Source organism: Dipteris shenzhenensis, chromosome 14, assembly GCF_047967505.1.
Source record: "Dipteris shenzhenensis isolate YYH24624 ecotype China chromosome 14, Dip_SZ_1.0, whole genome shotgun sequence".
Lineage (NCBI taxonomy): Eukaryota > Viridiplantae > Streptophyta > Polypodiopsida > Gleicheniales > Dipteridaceae > Dipteris > Dipteris shenzhenensis.
In genome coordinates this window covers 41,795,904-41,814,645 of record NC_141609.1, presented here as the reverse complement: position 1 = coordinate 41,814,645, position 18,742 = coordinate 41,795,904, and the positions used below count along the sequence as shown (strand labels likewise).

General features: G+C 38.9%; 1 protein-coding gene across 1 annotated transcript; it reads left to right on the top strand.

Moving 5' to 3' along the window:
• Nucleotides 1-10,294: 10,294 nt before the first annotated feature.
• On the top strand, nucleotides 10,295-11,625 carry LOC147894639 (glutathione S-transferase F10-like). The gene is made up of 3 exons (XM_087385012.1): nucleotides 10,295-10,499; nucleotides 10,733-10,781; nucleotides 11,012-11,625. Exons 1-3 carry the CDS (start codon nucleotides 10,356-10,358, stop codon nucleotides 11,470-11,472), a joined length of 654 nt encoding a protein of 217 aa, XP_087241138.1. The 5' UTR covers nucleotides 10,295-10,355; the 3' UTR covers nucleotides 11,473-11,625.
• Nucleotides 11,626-18,742: the final 7,117 nt, after the last annotated feature.

Sequence of the window (18,742 nt, the reverse complement as noted above, 5' to 3'; positions counted from 1 at the left end):
CTTCAAAAGGATGACACAATCATCGATGAGGTGATGGACTACTTCTTCGCAACAGAGTTTCAAAATAGAGGAAGCCAACATGACCATGGATTGTTATGGATAAGTGATGCACCATCTTTAACCGATTCTACGATGGGAGAAGTCATAAAGCTCATAGATTCCTATATAACAATTGATATTACATTGCTGGTCTTCTAGAGAGAGAAATCTAGAAACACATGCATAGAAAGGGCTGTCTAAATAGAAATAAGCTATGTCGTTTTGGATTTCCAAAGCCACCAATGAGAGAAACAAATATCTTACTACCTCTCACCAAAGACGATAATGATGTTCAACACATGGCCAACTTCAAAAAAATTAGGAAGGCTCTATAAGAACCGAACACATTAGACCTAAACTTCGAAGCATTTTTGCAACAACTCAGACTCACTGAGAATGAATATGTACACGCACTACGCTGTAAAATAACACAGCCAACAGTGTACTTACGCCGCCACCCCAAAGACATTTACACAAACAACTTCAATCCATGGATTTCAACACTGTGGAATGCAAATACTGATGTCCAATTTATACTCAACCCACATGGAGGTGCATCGTATTGTACATCGTACATGGCAAAACTTGACAAGGCTACAACCACTGCAGCAGTGAACGATGCCCTCCTCACACAATCCATTGAAATGGGAAATCCTGCCAATGAAAGAGTACGTCGGATGGGAAACACAATCCTTAACACACAACACATTAGTGCACAACAGGCAGTTTACATTGCACTTTCCCTACCACTTACAAGTAGCACTAGAGAGTTCACATACATTAACACAAGTGAATCCAATGAATGCACTCTGCTGCTAAAACGACGAAAACTTCTAGAGAAAATGAGTCCAGATGACACCAAGGTATTTTGCGATAACATTATCACAAAGTATAAGAACAAATAGCACAGCATGTCCGAAATATACTTGGCAGAATTTTGTAGCAACTACAAAACTACTACACAAAAAACAACCCAAAAAAAAAGAGAGAGGATCATACGCTTCAACAACTACAATCAAAATAAGGACCCCGAAAATCACTATAGAGAACTTGGTTTGTTGTACCTTCCATTCATATCAAAAGAACACCAGCCAAGAAAACCATATGGTAACTGGCATGACTTGTACATAGTAAACAAGGCAACAATAGAAAATAACAAGGCAAAGTTTAACAAAACCATACTACCACTAAATGAAAGAATCAAACCAAGCATTGAATCAGATACATCATCATCATCGACAATATAGCAAACAATACCACAACATTATGATCTAGCAATAGATATGCAAATACCACAGAAGAAGAAAACAAATGCTACAACAATGTGCAAAACATACAAAATAATGAAAAACAATGACTACCATGAGCTATACCAAAAACTAAACCCCGAACAACGTTTACTCATTGACGATATTGCCCTAAAGAAAAGAACCAAGCCAACAGAACCAATCAAACTACTCCTTTCAGGGAACGCAGGAATGGGGAAAACATATGTGTACTACTGCTCCTATATAAATGCTACTTCAACGCTACTTCAACACTACACACGTAAAAAAACAAACAACGTAGACAAACCCAGAGCCCTATTACTAGCATACACAGGCAAGGCAACATATAACATTGGAGGTTTTACAATACATTCTGCACTTCATCTACCCTTACTAATAACAAAGTATACAAGCTTATCTCCAAAGAAACTACAAGAACTAGCGACACTATATGTAGAGCTAGAACTACTAGTCATTGATGAGATTTCATTGGTAGGGCAAAACACGTTCATGGCGATAGACATGCGCATGCGTGAAATCAAACACAACCATTCAGAACCATTTGGAGGGGTGCACATCATCTTCTGTGGCAACCTTTGCCAAGCAAGCCCAACCAAAGACAGCTGGATCTTCATGCAAAAAGCAAGAGAGTTAACACCAGCAAATACCATTTGGAGACAACACATTAAATACTACAAGCTCAGAAAATTGATGCGACAAGAACACAAAGAATACATTCAAATTCTGAATAGAATACAGGTGGGAAAACAAACACTGCAAGATATTGCAACTTTAAACGAGCAATATCAATGGCAATCACATAGCAAACAACACACTCCTCACTTATTCTATACAAATGTACTAAAAATTAAACACAATAATGAAGTTTTCAACATTCTCCAAGGAAAACCTTATTTGCTCAATGCAATAGACATAAAATATAATGCATGTAGCAAATCCATAAAAATACCAACTGACTCAAAATGCACAGCAGGGCTTCATTCTCAAATATGCCTGAAAGAGGGAATGATCATTGAAATCTGCTCTGGTAAGCTAGACATATTAGATGGAATTGTGAACAGGGCCGATGGATTATTCATGGGATTTAGTAACGCAAGGAAAAAACCTACTATTTGGATACTCTTTAGAGATAAGAAAATTGGAAGCAGAACACGCTTCCATAATAGAGACCTTTATGAAGAAAGCATGCCACCAACTTGGACACCAATTACACAAATACAAAGGGAGTTCCAAGTGGGAAAAGACCAGCTAAACACAGTGACAAGAACACAATTTCCAATACAACCAGCATCCGCTAGAACAATTCATCGATCGCAAGGCCTAACGCTAGATTCCCTAGCATTTGACCCAACAAGCATATGAACACATGGACTAGTATATACTGCATTATCAAGGGTAGGAGACCCAAGCAACTTATACTTATTGAACAAAATTGAACAAGAACACATCAAAGTCGACACTCATGTGCTTCAAGAAATAGAACGACTACAAATAGAGTTAGCATGGCAAATTCAACAAAAAAACTGGGAATTGTTCAAAAACAAACATTATCGAATGCTTGCAACAAATACATAACATACAATTTACCAAAGCATACTAACATCATTGGAGACTTCAACATAGACTTTCATAAGCAAACAAGTCATATAAAAATGCTCAAACAATTTATGTGCAAATTAAATATGACTCAATTAATCAATTTAGTAACAACTATATATGGATCCACTATAGACCATATTTGGACAAATAAGAAAACACAGAACATTATCTATGGAACAAAATTTGCCTATTGGTCTGATCACTCAATTGTGTACACATCATTTTAATTTTACATTAAAAGCATGAGGGCGGGCCCATTGAAAATAATTCACCTTGTTCAAAGTTCAAATGAAGAAGACGATGAAAAGGGAGATGTTAGATGATGATGATGATGATGAATGATTAACATCATCATCAGCAAGAAGTTAATGAGGATTAGGGGATCACATGCCTCTTCTCTCAAACCACTCCAACACTCGGCTTTGTCGCCTATTTGACCACTTGGATGCCGGGATATCCATTCGATGTATAAACTCCCACCTTGATTGTTAGCCCTTGTCTTAGAGACCCCGTAGGCAATGTGCTGGGCTCTCTAGGAAATAGAATCATTACTTTCTCACGGCCAGTTTTTTCTCCTATAAGTATTTACCTTTCTTAGCTTCTTTTGGCAGAGCTGAGTTATACGGTGCTTTTCAAGCATTAATAGAAGCTTCCTTTTTCTTAAAACAAAAAAAACCACTTGGAAACTGGATTTATAATGAGGTGTCCCTTAGGCACGGTCCACACCACCCACAGACTATCTTCTAAAAGGTGGTGTGAAGGGCTGCCGTCCTAGTTGGCCCAATAGGAGAGATGGGTCCGAACACTAGCACAAAAGATTTGTGTCCAACATATGAAGGTTTCCCCTGGGTTGAACTCACGCTAGCTTGCCTACAGATTTTTCCTCAATAATGGAGCCAATCAAGCATTTGTGACATTTAAAGGCAGACTCTAGTATAAGTCATGGACGTTGAGTGGTGTGAACCACAACACCAGGAAGCCATGCACGAAGGGCTTTTCTCTCTCAATGGTTATCGAGTGGTTTAAAACCTTCCCTTAATGTGGCCCAAAATCATTTGATGGAAGAATTGTTTGAGCGAGGGTAGGTTGTATGGAAACCCCCCTGTCCGAACACTAGTCAAGGGCAACAGCACCAACAGGAGGCTTTGGCAGCTATATACGATTCCCTAACAATGGATATTAGCATGGGTCAAGGAGGTGCTATCCATGTCATGTGAACACCACACAACAACAACACTCCTCCATCAAAGCTCCTTTGTTGCCAATTGGTGTGGATCCAAACAATTTAGACGAAGTGGCGCACTCATCTATTGGCGATGCTTGTCCTCCTAGAAAGCATTTAGGGACCCATGTGCACCAGCGTCCATCTAAGAGGTGAGGTAAACTAAGACTAGGCCTAGATCTTGGAGATGAGAATTGTCTCACGCATAGGTCATGAACACCATATTAGAGAATTTGGGAAAATCCTGATAATTTGGGAATTTTTGAGGGGTTGTAATTATGTAACATTCAATGTTTTTCATTGATTTTTCCCATATATTTGGCAGTCCATCCAAATCTCACAAATGTGCATGGTTTGCATTAACATAAATAAAATGTCAAATGTTGAGGTTTCAACCAATGCATGGTATTTTTTGAGGGGTTGCAATTACAATGCATTGAGTGCACTCCATTGACTTTCTCACTGGATTTGGCCGTGTATATGAAACTCACAGTTTGGAGTGTGAATGTTCTGCATTAGCTGGAAAAAAACATCATATGTTTGAGTTCAACGAAGCATTTTTTGTCTCTTCTCAAAAAAAGGTGGTGTTCAAAAACATCATTTTTGTTTAATTGGAGAAAAAGTAAGAATGCAACACTAGTCCTTGATATTTTGTCAAGTGTGCAGAACTTGCAACCACAAAGCAATGGTCAGCAAAAAAAAAAGAATTAAAAAAAGGATCAATGTTATACCTTCCAAATATTTGTCAATATTCAATTAAATTATCATTATGCAAGGAAAAAAAAGTCATGCTTTTCAAGTACCTTCACTCCATTGTGGAGTCAGCATCAGAGTTGGAATCTGTTCTATGAGACAAACTAGATAAAGCTCGCTTGCGTGCAATGGTTGGTATCTTCACCTTGATGGGGAGGTTGTTGCTCTTTGAGGAAACCTTCTTTGAGAGGTTATCTTTTGGAACCATGACCATACAATAGCATCAATAGATTCCCAATGTGGAGGATCACCTTTATTGCACATCCAAATCTTGTTCCAACAATCTGCATACACCTCCTTAATTTGTGCATTGCGTCTTTTGCATATAGGTGCCCAATATTGTATGAAAACCTTCTTGAAATTTTTAGATTTATTATCCTTCTCTGTACATCAGTTTGAGCAATGACTAGCCAAATTGGGTAAATTTTTTCTACTGGTTAGACCAAAAGAAAGTGTCCTTTTTGTACATCAACCATTGGATCAAATGATTGTTTTGGCTTTTTGCATCAATATCCTCATGTGTATGCCCAACCATCAAGAATCCCAATTGAATTGATTTGAAAATCCCTTGAGCAACAAGGAATGATAGGTATGCAAACAAGTACCTATTCTTGTTTTCAGAACCACAATTATCCAACTACAACAATAGGTGTTCGGGTAGTTTCTTATAAGGATTTTATTGATGGGAACTTCCAAGTCCAAGGTCTTTGAATGTTCCACCCACTGCTCCAAGATGAAGTTGTTGCTTGTTATTAGAAACATAGTGAGAATCCAATGCTTCTCTTGAGGTTAGTGCGTTTAGCAGAGCGTTGTTAGACCTTGGCATCCCATCATGTACCAAATCTCCAAGTGCATGGTTATCAAATCTTTCAAGATTTCTCAAACACAAAGCCAATGAACCGATTGTGAAGTTAGGATCCGACGGCCACAAGGATAAAGAAAAGTGACCATAATGTCCTTGACCATGTCCATGTGTTATCATGCCAGTAAAAGCCACTGGGAGCTGAAAGGATTTGTCTGTGTCCTTTGAACAATTGCGTAATCTAGGGATGGCTGTCTTCTTTTGGTCCATCTTATCATGGATAATGCATAAGTATGTCTGAGGATACATTTCAAAAAATCAGCGCCAAGTGTAGTACACATTTCTACAACTTTTTTGTTGTAACATGTACTTTCTTCTATCTTCCATCAACTTATTACATTCATTTTGGCATTTTGCCGCTGCAAGCTGAGCCTTGATTGCACTACATAAACCACACTTAGAGAATTCACTTGTTTTTGACAAAGTTACATGCTTGAATTCAGAGTTCCATATACGGTGATAGGATAAAATCTGTATATATTTTTCTCCACATAGATTGTGCATGAGGGTAGACACTAAACACATGATAGTCTTAATTTGCGGGTTGTGTGTGAATAAGCCAATGTAACTGGCTGCACATGTAAAAGACCTTTTTATTTTGAACTTGAAAGACTAAAAGTTTTTTGTAGGGACTTACTTGGGAAATGATGATAGATAGTGTGGGAACATCGAGATTTCTAGAGCAAAAGGGTATCCATGTGAAGTCAATGTGGGAATATCAATGTGTCAATCAATGTTCCTTTGTCATGTCATTATGTTATCACTTGTGGTTTCCGTTCTACGGTGGGCAATGTGACTACCCATGTGTTGGATTTGTTTTTTATATGCCATGTGATAGGGCATTCAATGTGGTCACTTGTGTGTGCATGCAACTAAGGTTGTGTATGGAAAGCTTGTGAAAGGTTTGAGTGGTGATCTAAAAGTTCTATGTGCATTAAAATGTGCCTTGGTGTTATTTCATGTGGATTGGAAGAGTGGTAAAATGCTTATGGTGAGGTGGCTGGAAGAAGCACCTAGAGGGTAAAGGTGTCAATTACCATATGAAGAATTGCATATGGAATAAAATGGACATTCTTTTCTGAAAATACCATGCATGCATGTGGCAGCTGAGGGGTGTTAGGAAGGTAGGAGGTGGCAACCTAGCCATGCACGTAGACGTTGCTGAGTAAGGGAGACGGAGGTGGTGCAAAGGAACGTCATGGGGGAAAGAAGACGGGGGGCTAGAGGGGGATTAGATTCGGAGGTCGACTGGGAGAGAGAAAAAAGACAACGGACTGTCCACGGTTGACATACCCAGGTGCATAAGGGAAAAGAAGAAGTTACGCTAAAGGAAACCACGATGGACTAAAGGCGGCCTGTCAATGGAATCGATTTTGGGGGAGCTGCTGGCTGATTACGTGGGCTATTGGGAAGAGCGGCCTACGTACGTGATATATGTCATGGTGGGTCTTCTATGAAAGGAGAGCTAATAGTATACGAAGAGTCTTGGAAAAGGATGATGGGTACTGAGTACGTCGCTGAGCATAGAGAGCGTGTTGAGCTTACGTGCATGCAAGCAACAGGAAAGGGACGTCGCAATAAGTCAAGGAATTTGTCAAATTGTTGCCTGGGAACAAGACGATCAATAATCGTCCAAGATCTCTACGTGTGGTGTTTTCTGCTCATGAAATCTGCATTAGTTTTCTTAAGTGGCAGGCTACTTTGATCTTGTGGACAAAAGGAACTTGGTCCATGCTTGATATTAAGCTTGGGAAGCTGACTAATAGCCGAAGAGAAATTTGGTGTGCATGCTCAGTGAAGAAGTTGCTAGATTGAGAGCTGACATGTTGCATGGGCATCGTTTTGTTTGAGAAATGTCAAAAGAGGAAAAGTGAAGTTGTTCTTGTGTCTGTGCTTATCCTAGAGCTTGGCTTTGCTTGACGGTTGTGTTGATGTGAGAGTGTTCACTGTACCATTTATACTTGAGATTTGTGTGGAGTCCTGTGGTCGGTTGGATACCTGCTTTGGAAGTCGGTGCATAAGCTCTGCCTTGAGAGCTACCACATTATAGTATTGATCCCAGGGAAGTCATGAAGATACGATTTTGTCTCTGAGGTTGGATTATGAAGAAGTGGATATGAGACTGTTTGTAGGCTTTCATGTAGAAATTTGCTGTCTGAAGAGTATTTTGATGGTCAATGGACAATTTTAGTGCGGTTGAGGGATGAAGAGTGGGAGGGATTGACAGTAGATGAAAGTAGCTTACCAGATTTTGTTTTACACTTTGAGTTTTGTGAAGCGGAAGACACATTGTAAAAGTTGTGTTCTGGTTGTGTTCTGGTCTTTGAATAAAGGTGGATGTTAGGCATGATTCTGTGTACTTGTTTGTTTGCCTTAGAGAGTTTGTTCAAAACATTCAGGGAGAAAAAAATGTATGACTGTATGGGGTCAGCAGTAAAGCACTGAGTCATTTTGTGTTTGTCTGAGGACAGTCCTGTGTTTCCCCTTTTTTTCACATCAACGGTTGAACGTGGAAATTGACATCTCCTTACAACCCAAACTATGGTTTAATTGCATGTTAACCTCATAGAGAATATCAACCTGCTTGTATACATCAGGTATCACCAACTGTGTTTCCCTTGATCCATCCTGAAGTGTTCTACTTTTGTGTGGCATACGCTCAGAATTGTTATCCACAAAATCTTGGATTATGGCTCTACCCAGTTCTATGTGGTCCCAACCTCTCCGCATGATTTCTTTATTACCATGCATGCACCTTCGTATACCAATTTCAAATTGCTCCCTATATCGATAAAATGTTGTTTTTGGAATACCATGCATTTCATACCATGCTCTACAACAAACTTGAATACCATTCAATGAAAGGACATATTTGAACTGCCCATTGTCATCACAACTGAAGACCAAAAGTCAAACTTCTAGTTTTTGTACATAGCACCTTTTGAAGGGAGGGCCAACCCTACTTTTCCTCACCACTCTTCCTATTTCTCACATTACAAGCAATTGGCCAAACCCAAGGTAGAGTTCACTTCTTTTCCTAGCCTTTCCTTTGCTCTATCTCTTGGGGCCTGGGGTTTAATAGATGAGGTGAAGACATTCAAAGTCTTCTTGAAAATGTCCCTACTTTTGACAAACCCTTTCTGTTCAAGGTTTGTTATAGATAATAGATTTCTTAGATGTGAATCTTCAGCCTTGAGCACACCCAATGGTCTTGGAAGCTGCATTGTTGAAGATCTTCTTGGTGTTGGTGTTGAACGGTTCCCCTAAGGATAGCCTTGGGCATGTTAGGGCTTTGAAGAAGCTATGGGATCCTCCTTGCAAAGATCCTACATAAGAGGACTTTCCATGCATTAGGGGCTTGGTCCCTGAACCATCAACTGCTGTCGTCGCATAGCTACACTTTCCTATCCTGTGGTTTTAGGGTTCCCTTTTGGGAGGTTGCTCGACCGTCTTCTTCTTGCTCCAAGCATTTCCACTAGCCTCAGCATTTTGACTTGCCATTGGTGGTTGACGGCTTATTCTTGTAAATGCTCCAAGTTTGTCAAGGAATGTCTTGACTGCATCGGCTTCTTTGGTTCCATTCAAAAGGTCCTTGTCTTTGAGATGTAGAGTGAAGAGACAAAATGTCTAGGAATGTCTCTCTCATCCCCAAATTGCATGTCAAACATCCTAGCAATCATTATCAAGGCCTTTGGAGTTCGCCACATGGGTCATTGGTCTATTATTTCTATCTCCAAGATTCGAGTTTGACTTGTCACTATGATAAAAGTCTTATCCGTCCCATTGCTCGAGGAAGCCATCCTACCATGCCCCTAGTGTCGTTCCATAAATGGGCTTTCAACTTACATAGTGTATTTCAAAACACAAAGGTGCATATACACATAACCTTTTTGGCATATCTTGTAGATCTCATGGTTAAAATAAGTCAATTAAAAACTGTGGTCTTATTAGTTTGATATCCAATCTTGTCCTCTTTTATAAAAAGAGGTTGTAGTAGAAATAGCATTACATGTAGATTCATTAAATTTGGACTTTTATGTGGTCCACATTTGAAAATTAACTCTTCCACAAGTTTAGAACTTTTGAATATTGTGTTAGGATGGAATTTGTTTAAATCTTTATTCCATATAAATAACTTAACGTAAGGAGAAAGTAAATGAGGAGTCTTTTAATTTTAATTTGAGGTTGATTCAATTGACTTCTTAGGTGTAAAAGGAGAGTACACCATGAGAGGGATAGCTTCAAATTTTCATGTAAAGGGAGTAAAACTCAAGAGATAGTAGAGTAAATAAGGTTTAGAATTCACACCGTGATCAATAAGCGGGGAGGCCCTCATAAACTAAGACACCTTTTCATAATCGAATTTGAATTCTTTTCAATTGGGGGACCAGTGGAGGATTTAAATTAATTTCCTTCACTAGTATGGTCAGCATTCTTGGTCAAGCCCGTGCTGAAGACTAAAGTATTATGGCAAAAACAGCTTAGAACCCATTTGGCCTATATACGCTTCCCCTCCTCCTTGCAATCGTGTGATCTGCCTCTATTCGTCGTCACCGTCTATCTGCTTTCATCTTCCATCTCTCCAGCTGCAATGGTTCTCAAGATCTATGGCGCCATGACCACCTGCACTAGCCGGGTCCTTGCTACCTGTATCGAGAAAGAAGCCGCTTTCGAAAGCGTGGATGTGGACATTATGAGCGACGCTTACAAAAAACCCGAGTATCTTGCCCTTCAGGTACCGCTTGCCTACCCATTTCTTCCCTTGCAGATCCAATAGTGTCCAAAGTACGACCAGTTGTTGCCTTCATCGTTTCTCGTTTCCGATGCTGGTGTGTGAAAATAGTTTCTGAGCTGTGTCGATCGGACGGTTGCACGCTGTGGACTGTATTCGCTAGCCACGATTTAGATTTGCTCTATCAGCAGTAGGCAGACTTGTTCTTTTGACTGACTGTAATGGATGTTCCGCAGCCTTTCGGACTCATCCCTGTTTTGACGGACGGCGACCTCAAGATTTATGGTAAGTTTACATCTGTCTCTTTTGTCCGAGGAAAGGAAGCCGGTCTTGTTTTCATTACACACAAGTGTGCTCTATAGGAGGTTATCAGGTGGAATGGGCAAGAATCCCTTAGTCTTGTTAGAGCCCGTTCGACCTTACGAAAGCTATAGTCTGTGATATCATGAGAGGTCTACGATGCGATATTATTCAGCACTTACTGAAACAATTTTCTGGAACGGGAAAAAAAACAGAATCGCGAGCGATTGCGCGATACGTTGCGACAAAGTACGAGGGTCAGGGAACGGCGCTGTACGGGAGGACGTTGGAAGAGAAGGCGATGGTGGAGCAATGGTTGGAAGTGGAATCACAGAACTTCAATCCACCGATTGCGACAGTGATGAAGGAGGTGGTGTTCGGAAAGTTAAGGGGGCAGGCGACGGACGAGGGGGTAGTGAAGGCCAATTACGAGAAGCTGGAGAAGGTGTTGGACATCTACGAGGAGCATTTGGCAAATAGCGAGTATTTGGCAGGAGACTTCTTCAGCCTGGCCGATCTGTCCCATTTGCCATACAGGCACTATCTGGTGCATGTGGCCAAGCTAGGGGAGGCTATCACCTCTCGCACCCATGTGAACGCCTGGTGGGAGAAAATCTCTTCTCGCCCCTCTTGGAACAAGGTTCTCCACCTCCCTTCCCCCAAGAAAACTCACTGATCTCATCTACTCACTCTTGTGTCTTGACCAATTTCTATGACAACAAATTACATTGATTGTGTTGACGGCTTCCGTGTTGTTTTCTCTCAAATTAGATTGATTGCTCAGGCTTCTCTATGGTCCTCGAGAAATTCGATTACTTTCTAATCTCAGTTCCAGCTCGTTTTGACCATGAGCAGACCTTGATGCAGTATGTTGAGGCAATGTACTTGTACTTAGGCATGTATGTATACAAGGTCTGCTACTTGTAGTTTTCATCTGGTATAATAATACATCAAATTTCCTATTGCAATGGTTTTTTGACTAGCCTATGGAGTCCAAAAAGTATGACAAGGTTTGTAGAAAATATCTACATGGCTCCAAAAATTTTACAAAGTTAACAAATACTACAAGACTTTCAAAAAACGTGACTACATCCCATAATCATCATTAAATTAACTTTCTTCAAAGGTCCTAGAGTCATACATTAGTAGACCAACTTTATGAAATCTAATCTATGAAATTGATCAACATTGTCCATACTAATACTAAGAATGTGGTTTGGAAAGGTAAAAACTATATCTACAAATTGTATAACTCTAACTATTTACCAATGCTATATGCTAAAAACTATATCTACAAATTATATAACCTTGTCTATTTGCCAATGCTATATGCTAATTAGGGAGGTGACACTCATCCCAATTACGTGTAGTTTCTTTTGGCAAGTCCGCACTACATAGATTTAGGGAGAGGTTTGGGCTTGTTGCTTTTGAGCACTTATGGGGCTACACCCACCCCCCTTTTTTTGAAATACATATCTTTGTTTGTTTATTCTAAAAAAATAGAACTAAACAAACCTTCAAACTACAATATATTCAGTTAGTGGGTTATTTTAATTGAGATCATTTTTCTTCACTTGTTGGATGTAACATATTTTGTTGCTTTTCAACTAAGCACTCAAACTAATAAGCACTCATAAAAGTTGACACGACTTTCTCTTTGGAAAAGAAAATTTATTCATTGAAAGGATTGTCAAACATCATGAGGCTTTAGTAGGACCAAATTGAGTGTTCAAGGCTTGCTCTAAGGTGCATGTGTGCATCTAGTAGGAATCACATGTGTGTGTGTGTGTGTGTGTGCGCAAAGCACACTTAGTGCTATGATCTAGGACCATGACACAAGTGATGATACAGTAGAAGGCATCCATATGATGTAGGGCTGATTACTTTTGATGTAAGAGAGATGCTTATGATCTAGGCCACCCTCTCTCCCACTCTATAAATGAGAGGTTGCCTCAATTTTCGATATAAATTAAATGCCCCTTATCCCAAGTCTAAGATGCCCCATGGCTCCTTCCTAATTTTATAATATGCACAAGGATCTAGGAGGACAAGTGGAGAATTGGCACAAAGATGCTTTTCACCTCATCTATACTCATGCATTAAAATATTTCTAAAGATAGGGTTGGCACAAGAACATTGTAACATCTAATTCAGGTATGTAACATTGGTACCCGATTTAAGATTCCCTTAAAAATTCATTAAAATTATAACTTTTTCAAATTTGCATAGTGAGTTTTTCAAAACTTTTAAAATCCTATCAATTTTGGTACATAATGCCCACAAATTATGAAGGACCTCGACTACAAAGGACAATATCAATGTATTTAGAAAAATCAAAAAGTTTGTAATTTTTTTCCTTCCTTTGATCTTTTATTTTCAATAGAAAAACTACATGATACAACTTTCAATCTTGCATGTAGTAACACAACCTTATCAAAATTCTTAAGTTAAACTTTGTAGTATCACATAAAGTACTGAAAGAATAAAAAAATATCATCAAATTAATGGGAAAAAGTAAATGTCTCCTTCTTCAAAACATTCAACACATATGGATTCTCAAATGTCTTAAGAACACTTGTCTATTGAAAAAATTCAAAATCACAAAATTGTCAATATAATTCCATAATTAAAGTCTACTCAATTCTCCCATATGTGTCATCTATATCATCTTCATTACCATCCCCAACAACAAATTAATGGGAACAACTAAATGTTCAAAACATTCAAAGCATATGGATTCTAAAATGTCTTAAGAACACTTGTCTATTGAAACCATTCAAATACAAAAAACTGGCAATACAATTCCATAACTAGAGTTTACTCAATTCTCCCATATGTGTCATCTACCTCATCTTCATCACCCTCCCTAGTCTGGGTTTCCTATATGGGTTTCTCAATCACTTTCTCTTTCACAAACTCCTTCTCCCATGTATCAGCTAGCTCTCGCCTGCCTCCGTAAAACCAAGTTTCAATATCTCAAGAGGTTGGGGTTCCCGTGACGAGGCTACCACTGAATCTGCATCGAACTTCCCACCTTTCAAACCAAGCTCATGATGCTCATCAGGCAAGTGATGAATAGCAGTCACTCTCTTCTTTATGTAATCACATTGAATAGGATCTTTTTCAACTGCAATTACATTTCGACCCTTTTTTAAGGCACATGTTGTGACTGTGCTTGAACCAGCAAATAGATCGAGTACCCACTCATGCTCATTTGAAAACAGATCCATGAGCTGAATAATTAGGAGTTGGGGTTTTTGATAAGGATTTACTATCTCCCCATTCTTATCCATGGTCACATGCCTGAGCTTCTTCGTCACAGCTAGAATAATGAAATGATCAAGAGTAAATGGAGCAGACGAGGGAAAATTGATGTGACCAATATTTTTTTTCCATCCACAGACCAATACCCAACTGAAATGTTTTGTGTAGCAGATGTGAATTGATGTCCTTTCATTTGTCTCACATTGGGTTTCATCCTATGATAAGTTTTAAATTTATCAAAAGAAAACACAATTATATCAATAATAATTGACCCAAAAAAATATTTGCATTTCATTGCTGCACTCACCAATAAAGGTGGTCACGTCCAGCACATTTATCATTGATGACACACATCACTGCCCCGGATTGCAAGTCTGAATGAAAAATTATGACATGCTAAAGTGTTGCTGATGTAATTGGCATGAATTGGTCAAGAAGACTCATTAGTTCCTTTGCTTTGTAAGGGACCTCATCAAAGGTGGATCCGAGAATATTAAATCCATAGGGTATGTCTGCAATGACCAATGTGTACTCATTCTTTGGAACTATCTTCGACAATTCATTGCAATCTCCGTTGAGCACACGATAAAAGTTTGGTGGATGGTTTTCCCCCCTGTCAAACTCTAACATGTCATCACTAAGAGTGATAGATTGTTGTCGAGTTCGACGCTCTTTTTCTTTTGTAGCCCGGTCAATCAATTGCTTAAAGCTTGTAGGCATCATACTACTCTCAAATCCCTTCTTGCCTCTTTTCTGAAGGTTGTTGTCAAAATAACATCTCAATATTTTAAAAATTCAAATCTACAATTCGAAAGAAAAATTCCATTAGAATATGTATACCAAATTTGACATACCATGCTTTTAAATACATCGAAATATGGAGCCAAGCTCTCCATCATGCTGCTCTCCGGATACTCCTCTCGAACAGCATCCCAATCTGGCATGTTCAATTACTGGATCATTGCTTCCTACATTCTCATGTATATTTTATGCCTGCATTGAAAATGTTCACATGTAAAATTCTTCTCACTTTTACAGTTGAAACAAAGTTTATTGAAACATTATTTGCAAAGAGATTAATGTAAAATCAAAGAGAGACATGATGCAAAGAAGAGAAGTTTACTTACTCATCAAATTAATTGCCCATTTCATCCAAAGAGAGATCCCTGGACACCACTCTGCCAAGCACAGACTTAATTAGAATCTCATCTTTAATTCCCTACATGCTCTTCCATGCTGTGGCTTGAATTTCTTCAGGTAATGCCTTCAAGGTCTGGGTTTCTTTCTTGACTCCATGGAGGATTTTTTCAAGTTAGTTTCGTTATGAGTCTAAAATTTTATATTGGCATCGAAAGTATGTATGCCCTAATAAAAATAAATGTTGAAAACTTTCGCCAGGATTTGAAAATTTTATGTAAAAAAAGTAAAGTTTCACCAATAGGATTTACATTTTTTTCTTCAAAGTTTAAAAGAAAATATATTAAAAGGTACTAAATTCGATTGATATTGTGAAACAAAAAAAAAGGAGCTTGAAAAGTTTCGCCAAGATTTTATATTAATATATGAGCATAGCTTCGATAAAAACATCCCTGCTTGACTCCTTTAGGTATGAGTTTTTTCTGCCCTTTGATTTCAAAATTCTCCCACTTTGAAAAAATTACATTTATTAAATCCCAAACTTCTCCACTACAAAATGCAATTTGAAACATCTCGTTCCATGATCTGAAGCTGTCACTTGGCCTTGACGGATCTTTAATTGTTGCGGAAATCCCAGTCTCATTCAACAAAGACAAGCAAAACTCTGGAGTGATCAAAGAACGATCCTCATTGAGTTTCGTAACGAACTCATTGTGATAGAAACGAACCCATTCTATCCAAGACATGGACTTCCTATACTCATTGTCATTATTGTGATCAAAAGACAGTAAGTTTGCCTCCGAATCCAGTCAAACCAGCATAAACTGTACAATTACATGTCTTGTAATGAGAGTTGTGTGGAAACTCAATATTCAACTGCCTTTTTGCCTTTGCTAAATGGGAGCCTCCAAGAACAAAGTCGTTATAATCATTTGCTTTCCGATGATTAAAAGATGCCTTGTTTGGACAATCTTTTGGATCCACAAGCACAATGTAGTTCACAACTTGTGCATGCGGATTGTCCTTCATTCATGACTTCAAATTCTCAATATGGAAAGGATGTATTTTTCGCACCTCAAATGGTCGGAGGCCAATCCTAGGATTGATAGGAGGTCTGATAACATGATCAATGTGCAAGAAGAAAGTTTGTCGATCCACAAGGTTATCTCGTTGTATCTTTGCTCAGACTCTATTTTGTTGTGTATCTGAGGTGCCATCTCCAATGTCAGCTCCTAGTACTTGCAGCTCACCAGTAGTTGGGATTTCAATGATATCCAGTGGCTGTACTCTCCTTGGAGCCTTTGATCCCAGTTTACTCCATTTTTTCCCTTGTGTAATAGATAGAGTCTCCTCGACAACATCCTCATAAGACTCAAGAGGAAACACACTTGTAGCCAATAGAGGTCGTTTTTTTAGGAGCGGTGCGCTCAAACCATGCCCATTTGGGGGGGCGCTCAAACCGGGTGTGATTTTTTGGTGAGCTTTTTGTCATGAGCTTTTTTTCAATTTTCATGAATATTGTGAGCTTTTCATTCACCTGAGAGAGAGAGAGGGGGGGGGGGGGTTCATGGAGTGGGGTGGATGGAAGGTTTGGGTTGTGGTTGCAGTTAAGAGGAGAGAGGGGGGGGAGGGGAGATAAAGGAAAAGGGGAGGGATGGGCGCATGGGTAAAGTGGCATGGAGAAGGGAGGGGAGGGGAGTTGGAACATATATTCGCGCCAAAAAAATTTTCCCGCTCAAACCATGCCCACTTGGGGGTGCACTCAATCCATGATGGCTTGAAAGAGAAGGTGCTCTCAATCCATGTGAACCTGTGGGAGTTCTTAATCCTTGTGTATTAGAGCCAAATTTTTCAGTTTCAACACGAGAAGATCCCTTTCCTTTTGACTTTGAAGAACCTCTTGGTTTGATTGGTGATGTTGCGGCAACTTCTTCATAACCCTCCTCTATATGCTCCTTAGAATCACTATTGGAAGTTGATACCTCAATCTCCTCGATTATTTCATCAATCTCCACAATTTGATTTGTCAAGTGATAAATAAGATCTTAGACACACAAAACAAAATTGAATCTCTCATAGTATTCAAAAGAAATAAACATAGAAAATTAGAAATTACTTATGGATAGTAACTAACCTTCCCTTCCTCTTTGATTTGTTTTAATTGTTCTGCTACAGCAGGCAGAGTAACAGCTTTCAAAGAGAACTTCTCTTCCATAACAATACAAACAATAGGTTTCTTATTGTTATCAATCCCAAGCATTTTAACATATTCCTCATTGGACTCACTTCTTGCGATATCTTTAATCTTTATTATTGGCTTAAAAATTGATCTTCAAGTGGGAAGTGTCTTTGGAAGCAACAAAGTCATCTCTTCCGTATCAGTGTCAACTTTGATGGTCCAATTTGAATCAATGTTATTGTGCTCGGGGGGTTCACTATGTATAAACCCTCTATATCACGTGCGTTCAAGGCCTATTTCTAAAATCCCTTATCTGTAAATTTTTCATTAATAAAATGTACCCCTTTTCTATACAAATCTGTAAATTTTTTCCAAAACTATTTTAAATAGTCCCTTATGTATATTTATTTTTGTAAATTTCAGAAATAAAAAATATCCTTCTGTTGAACTCACGTGATAGGGTTACATATGATGAGTGACCCCCCCGAGTTATTGTGTACTTCCGCTATGTCCCATAATTTTCACATTTGCAACGAACCTTCATCAAATGGAGCAGGAACATCATAAATCTGTTGAAGCTGCTGCACCTCAAGACTTGGATCCTTAGCAGTTTTCTTTGGTTCCTTGGTACCTTTCTTTTCCACCCTTATCTTTTGGATCCTAGTGGAAGCATCCTTCGATGTGGGCTTTCCAAAGACACGAGTTTCTCTGAAAGTTTGTTTGTTCGACATGATACCTACAAAAGACATAAACAATGTCAAAATATTATGATATCATGGAGAGAATATCTCAAGTTGAAAAAAACAAAAGTTAGTACAACAAGCTTGATGGTTTCTGAAAAGACTTTGAGCTTCTAACATCTACATTCTTCATGGAAAACGATGTAGACATGCTTATTACTGGAACATGATTTTGGACTAGAGAATTAAAAACAAAAAAGCATGAAAAGTAACAACACTACAATGCAAAAAAGACAAAATTATGGCCAAAACACTCTCTCTCTCTCAAATTTAAATAAAAAACACTAAAAAACAACTCGAAGAGAAAATTCTACTTTTCAATACAAATCGACCAAAAAGTAAACAAAATTTATCGAAAAACCCTCTCCCTCTCTCCAACTATCCCTCTCTCCCTCTCCCTAATTCTCTCTCTCTCTCTCTCTCTCTCTCTCTCTCTCTCTCTCCCTCCCTCTGCATCTCTCTCTCGATCTCTCTTGCTCCCTCAAACCCTCTCTCTCTCTCTCTCCTCTCTCTCTCTCTCTCTCTCTCTCTCTCTCTCTCTCTCTCTCTCTCTCTCTCTCTCTCTCCCTCTCTTTCTCTTTCTCCCTATTTCTCTCTCTCTCTCTCTCTCTCTCTCTCTCTCTCTC

Coding starts and splice junctions, on each gene's coding strand:
- LOC147894639 (XM_087385012.1), top strand. CDS start 10,356: ATGGTTCTCAAGATCTATGGCGCCATGACCACCTGCACTAGCCGGGTC. Junction 10,500..10,732: donor CCGAGTATCTTGCCCTTCAG/GTACCGCTTGCC, acceptor GATGTTCCGCAG/CCTTTCGGACTCATCCCTGT. Junction 10,782..11,011: donor CGGCGACCTCAAGATTTATG/GTAAGTTTACAT, acceptor GAAAAAAAACAG/AATCGCGAGCGATTGCGCGA.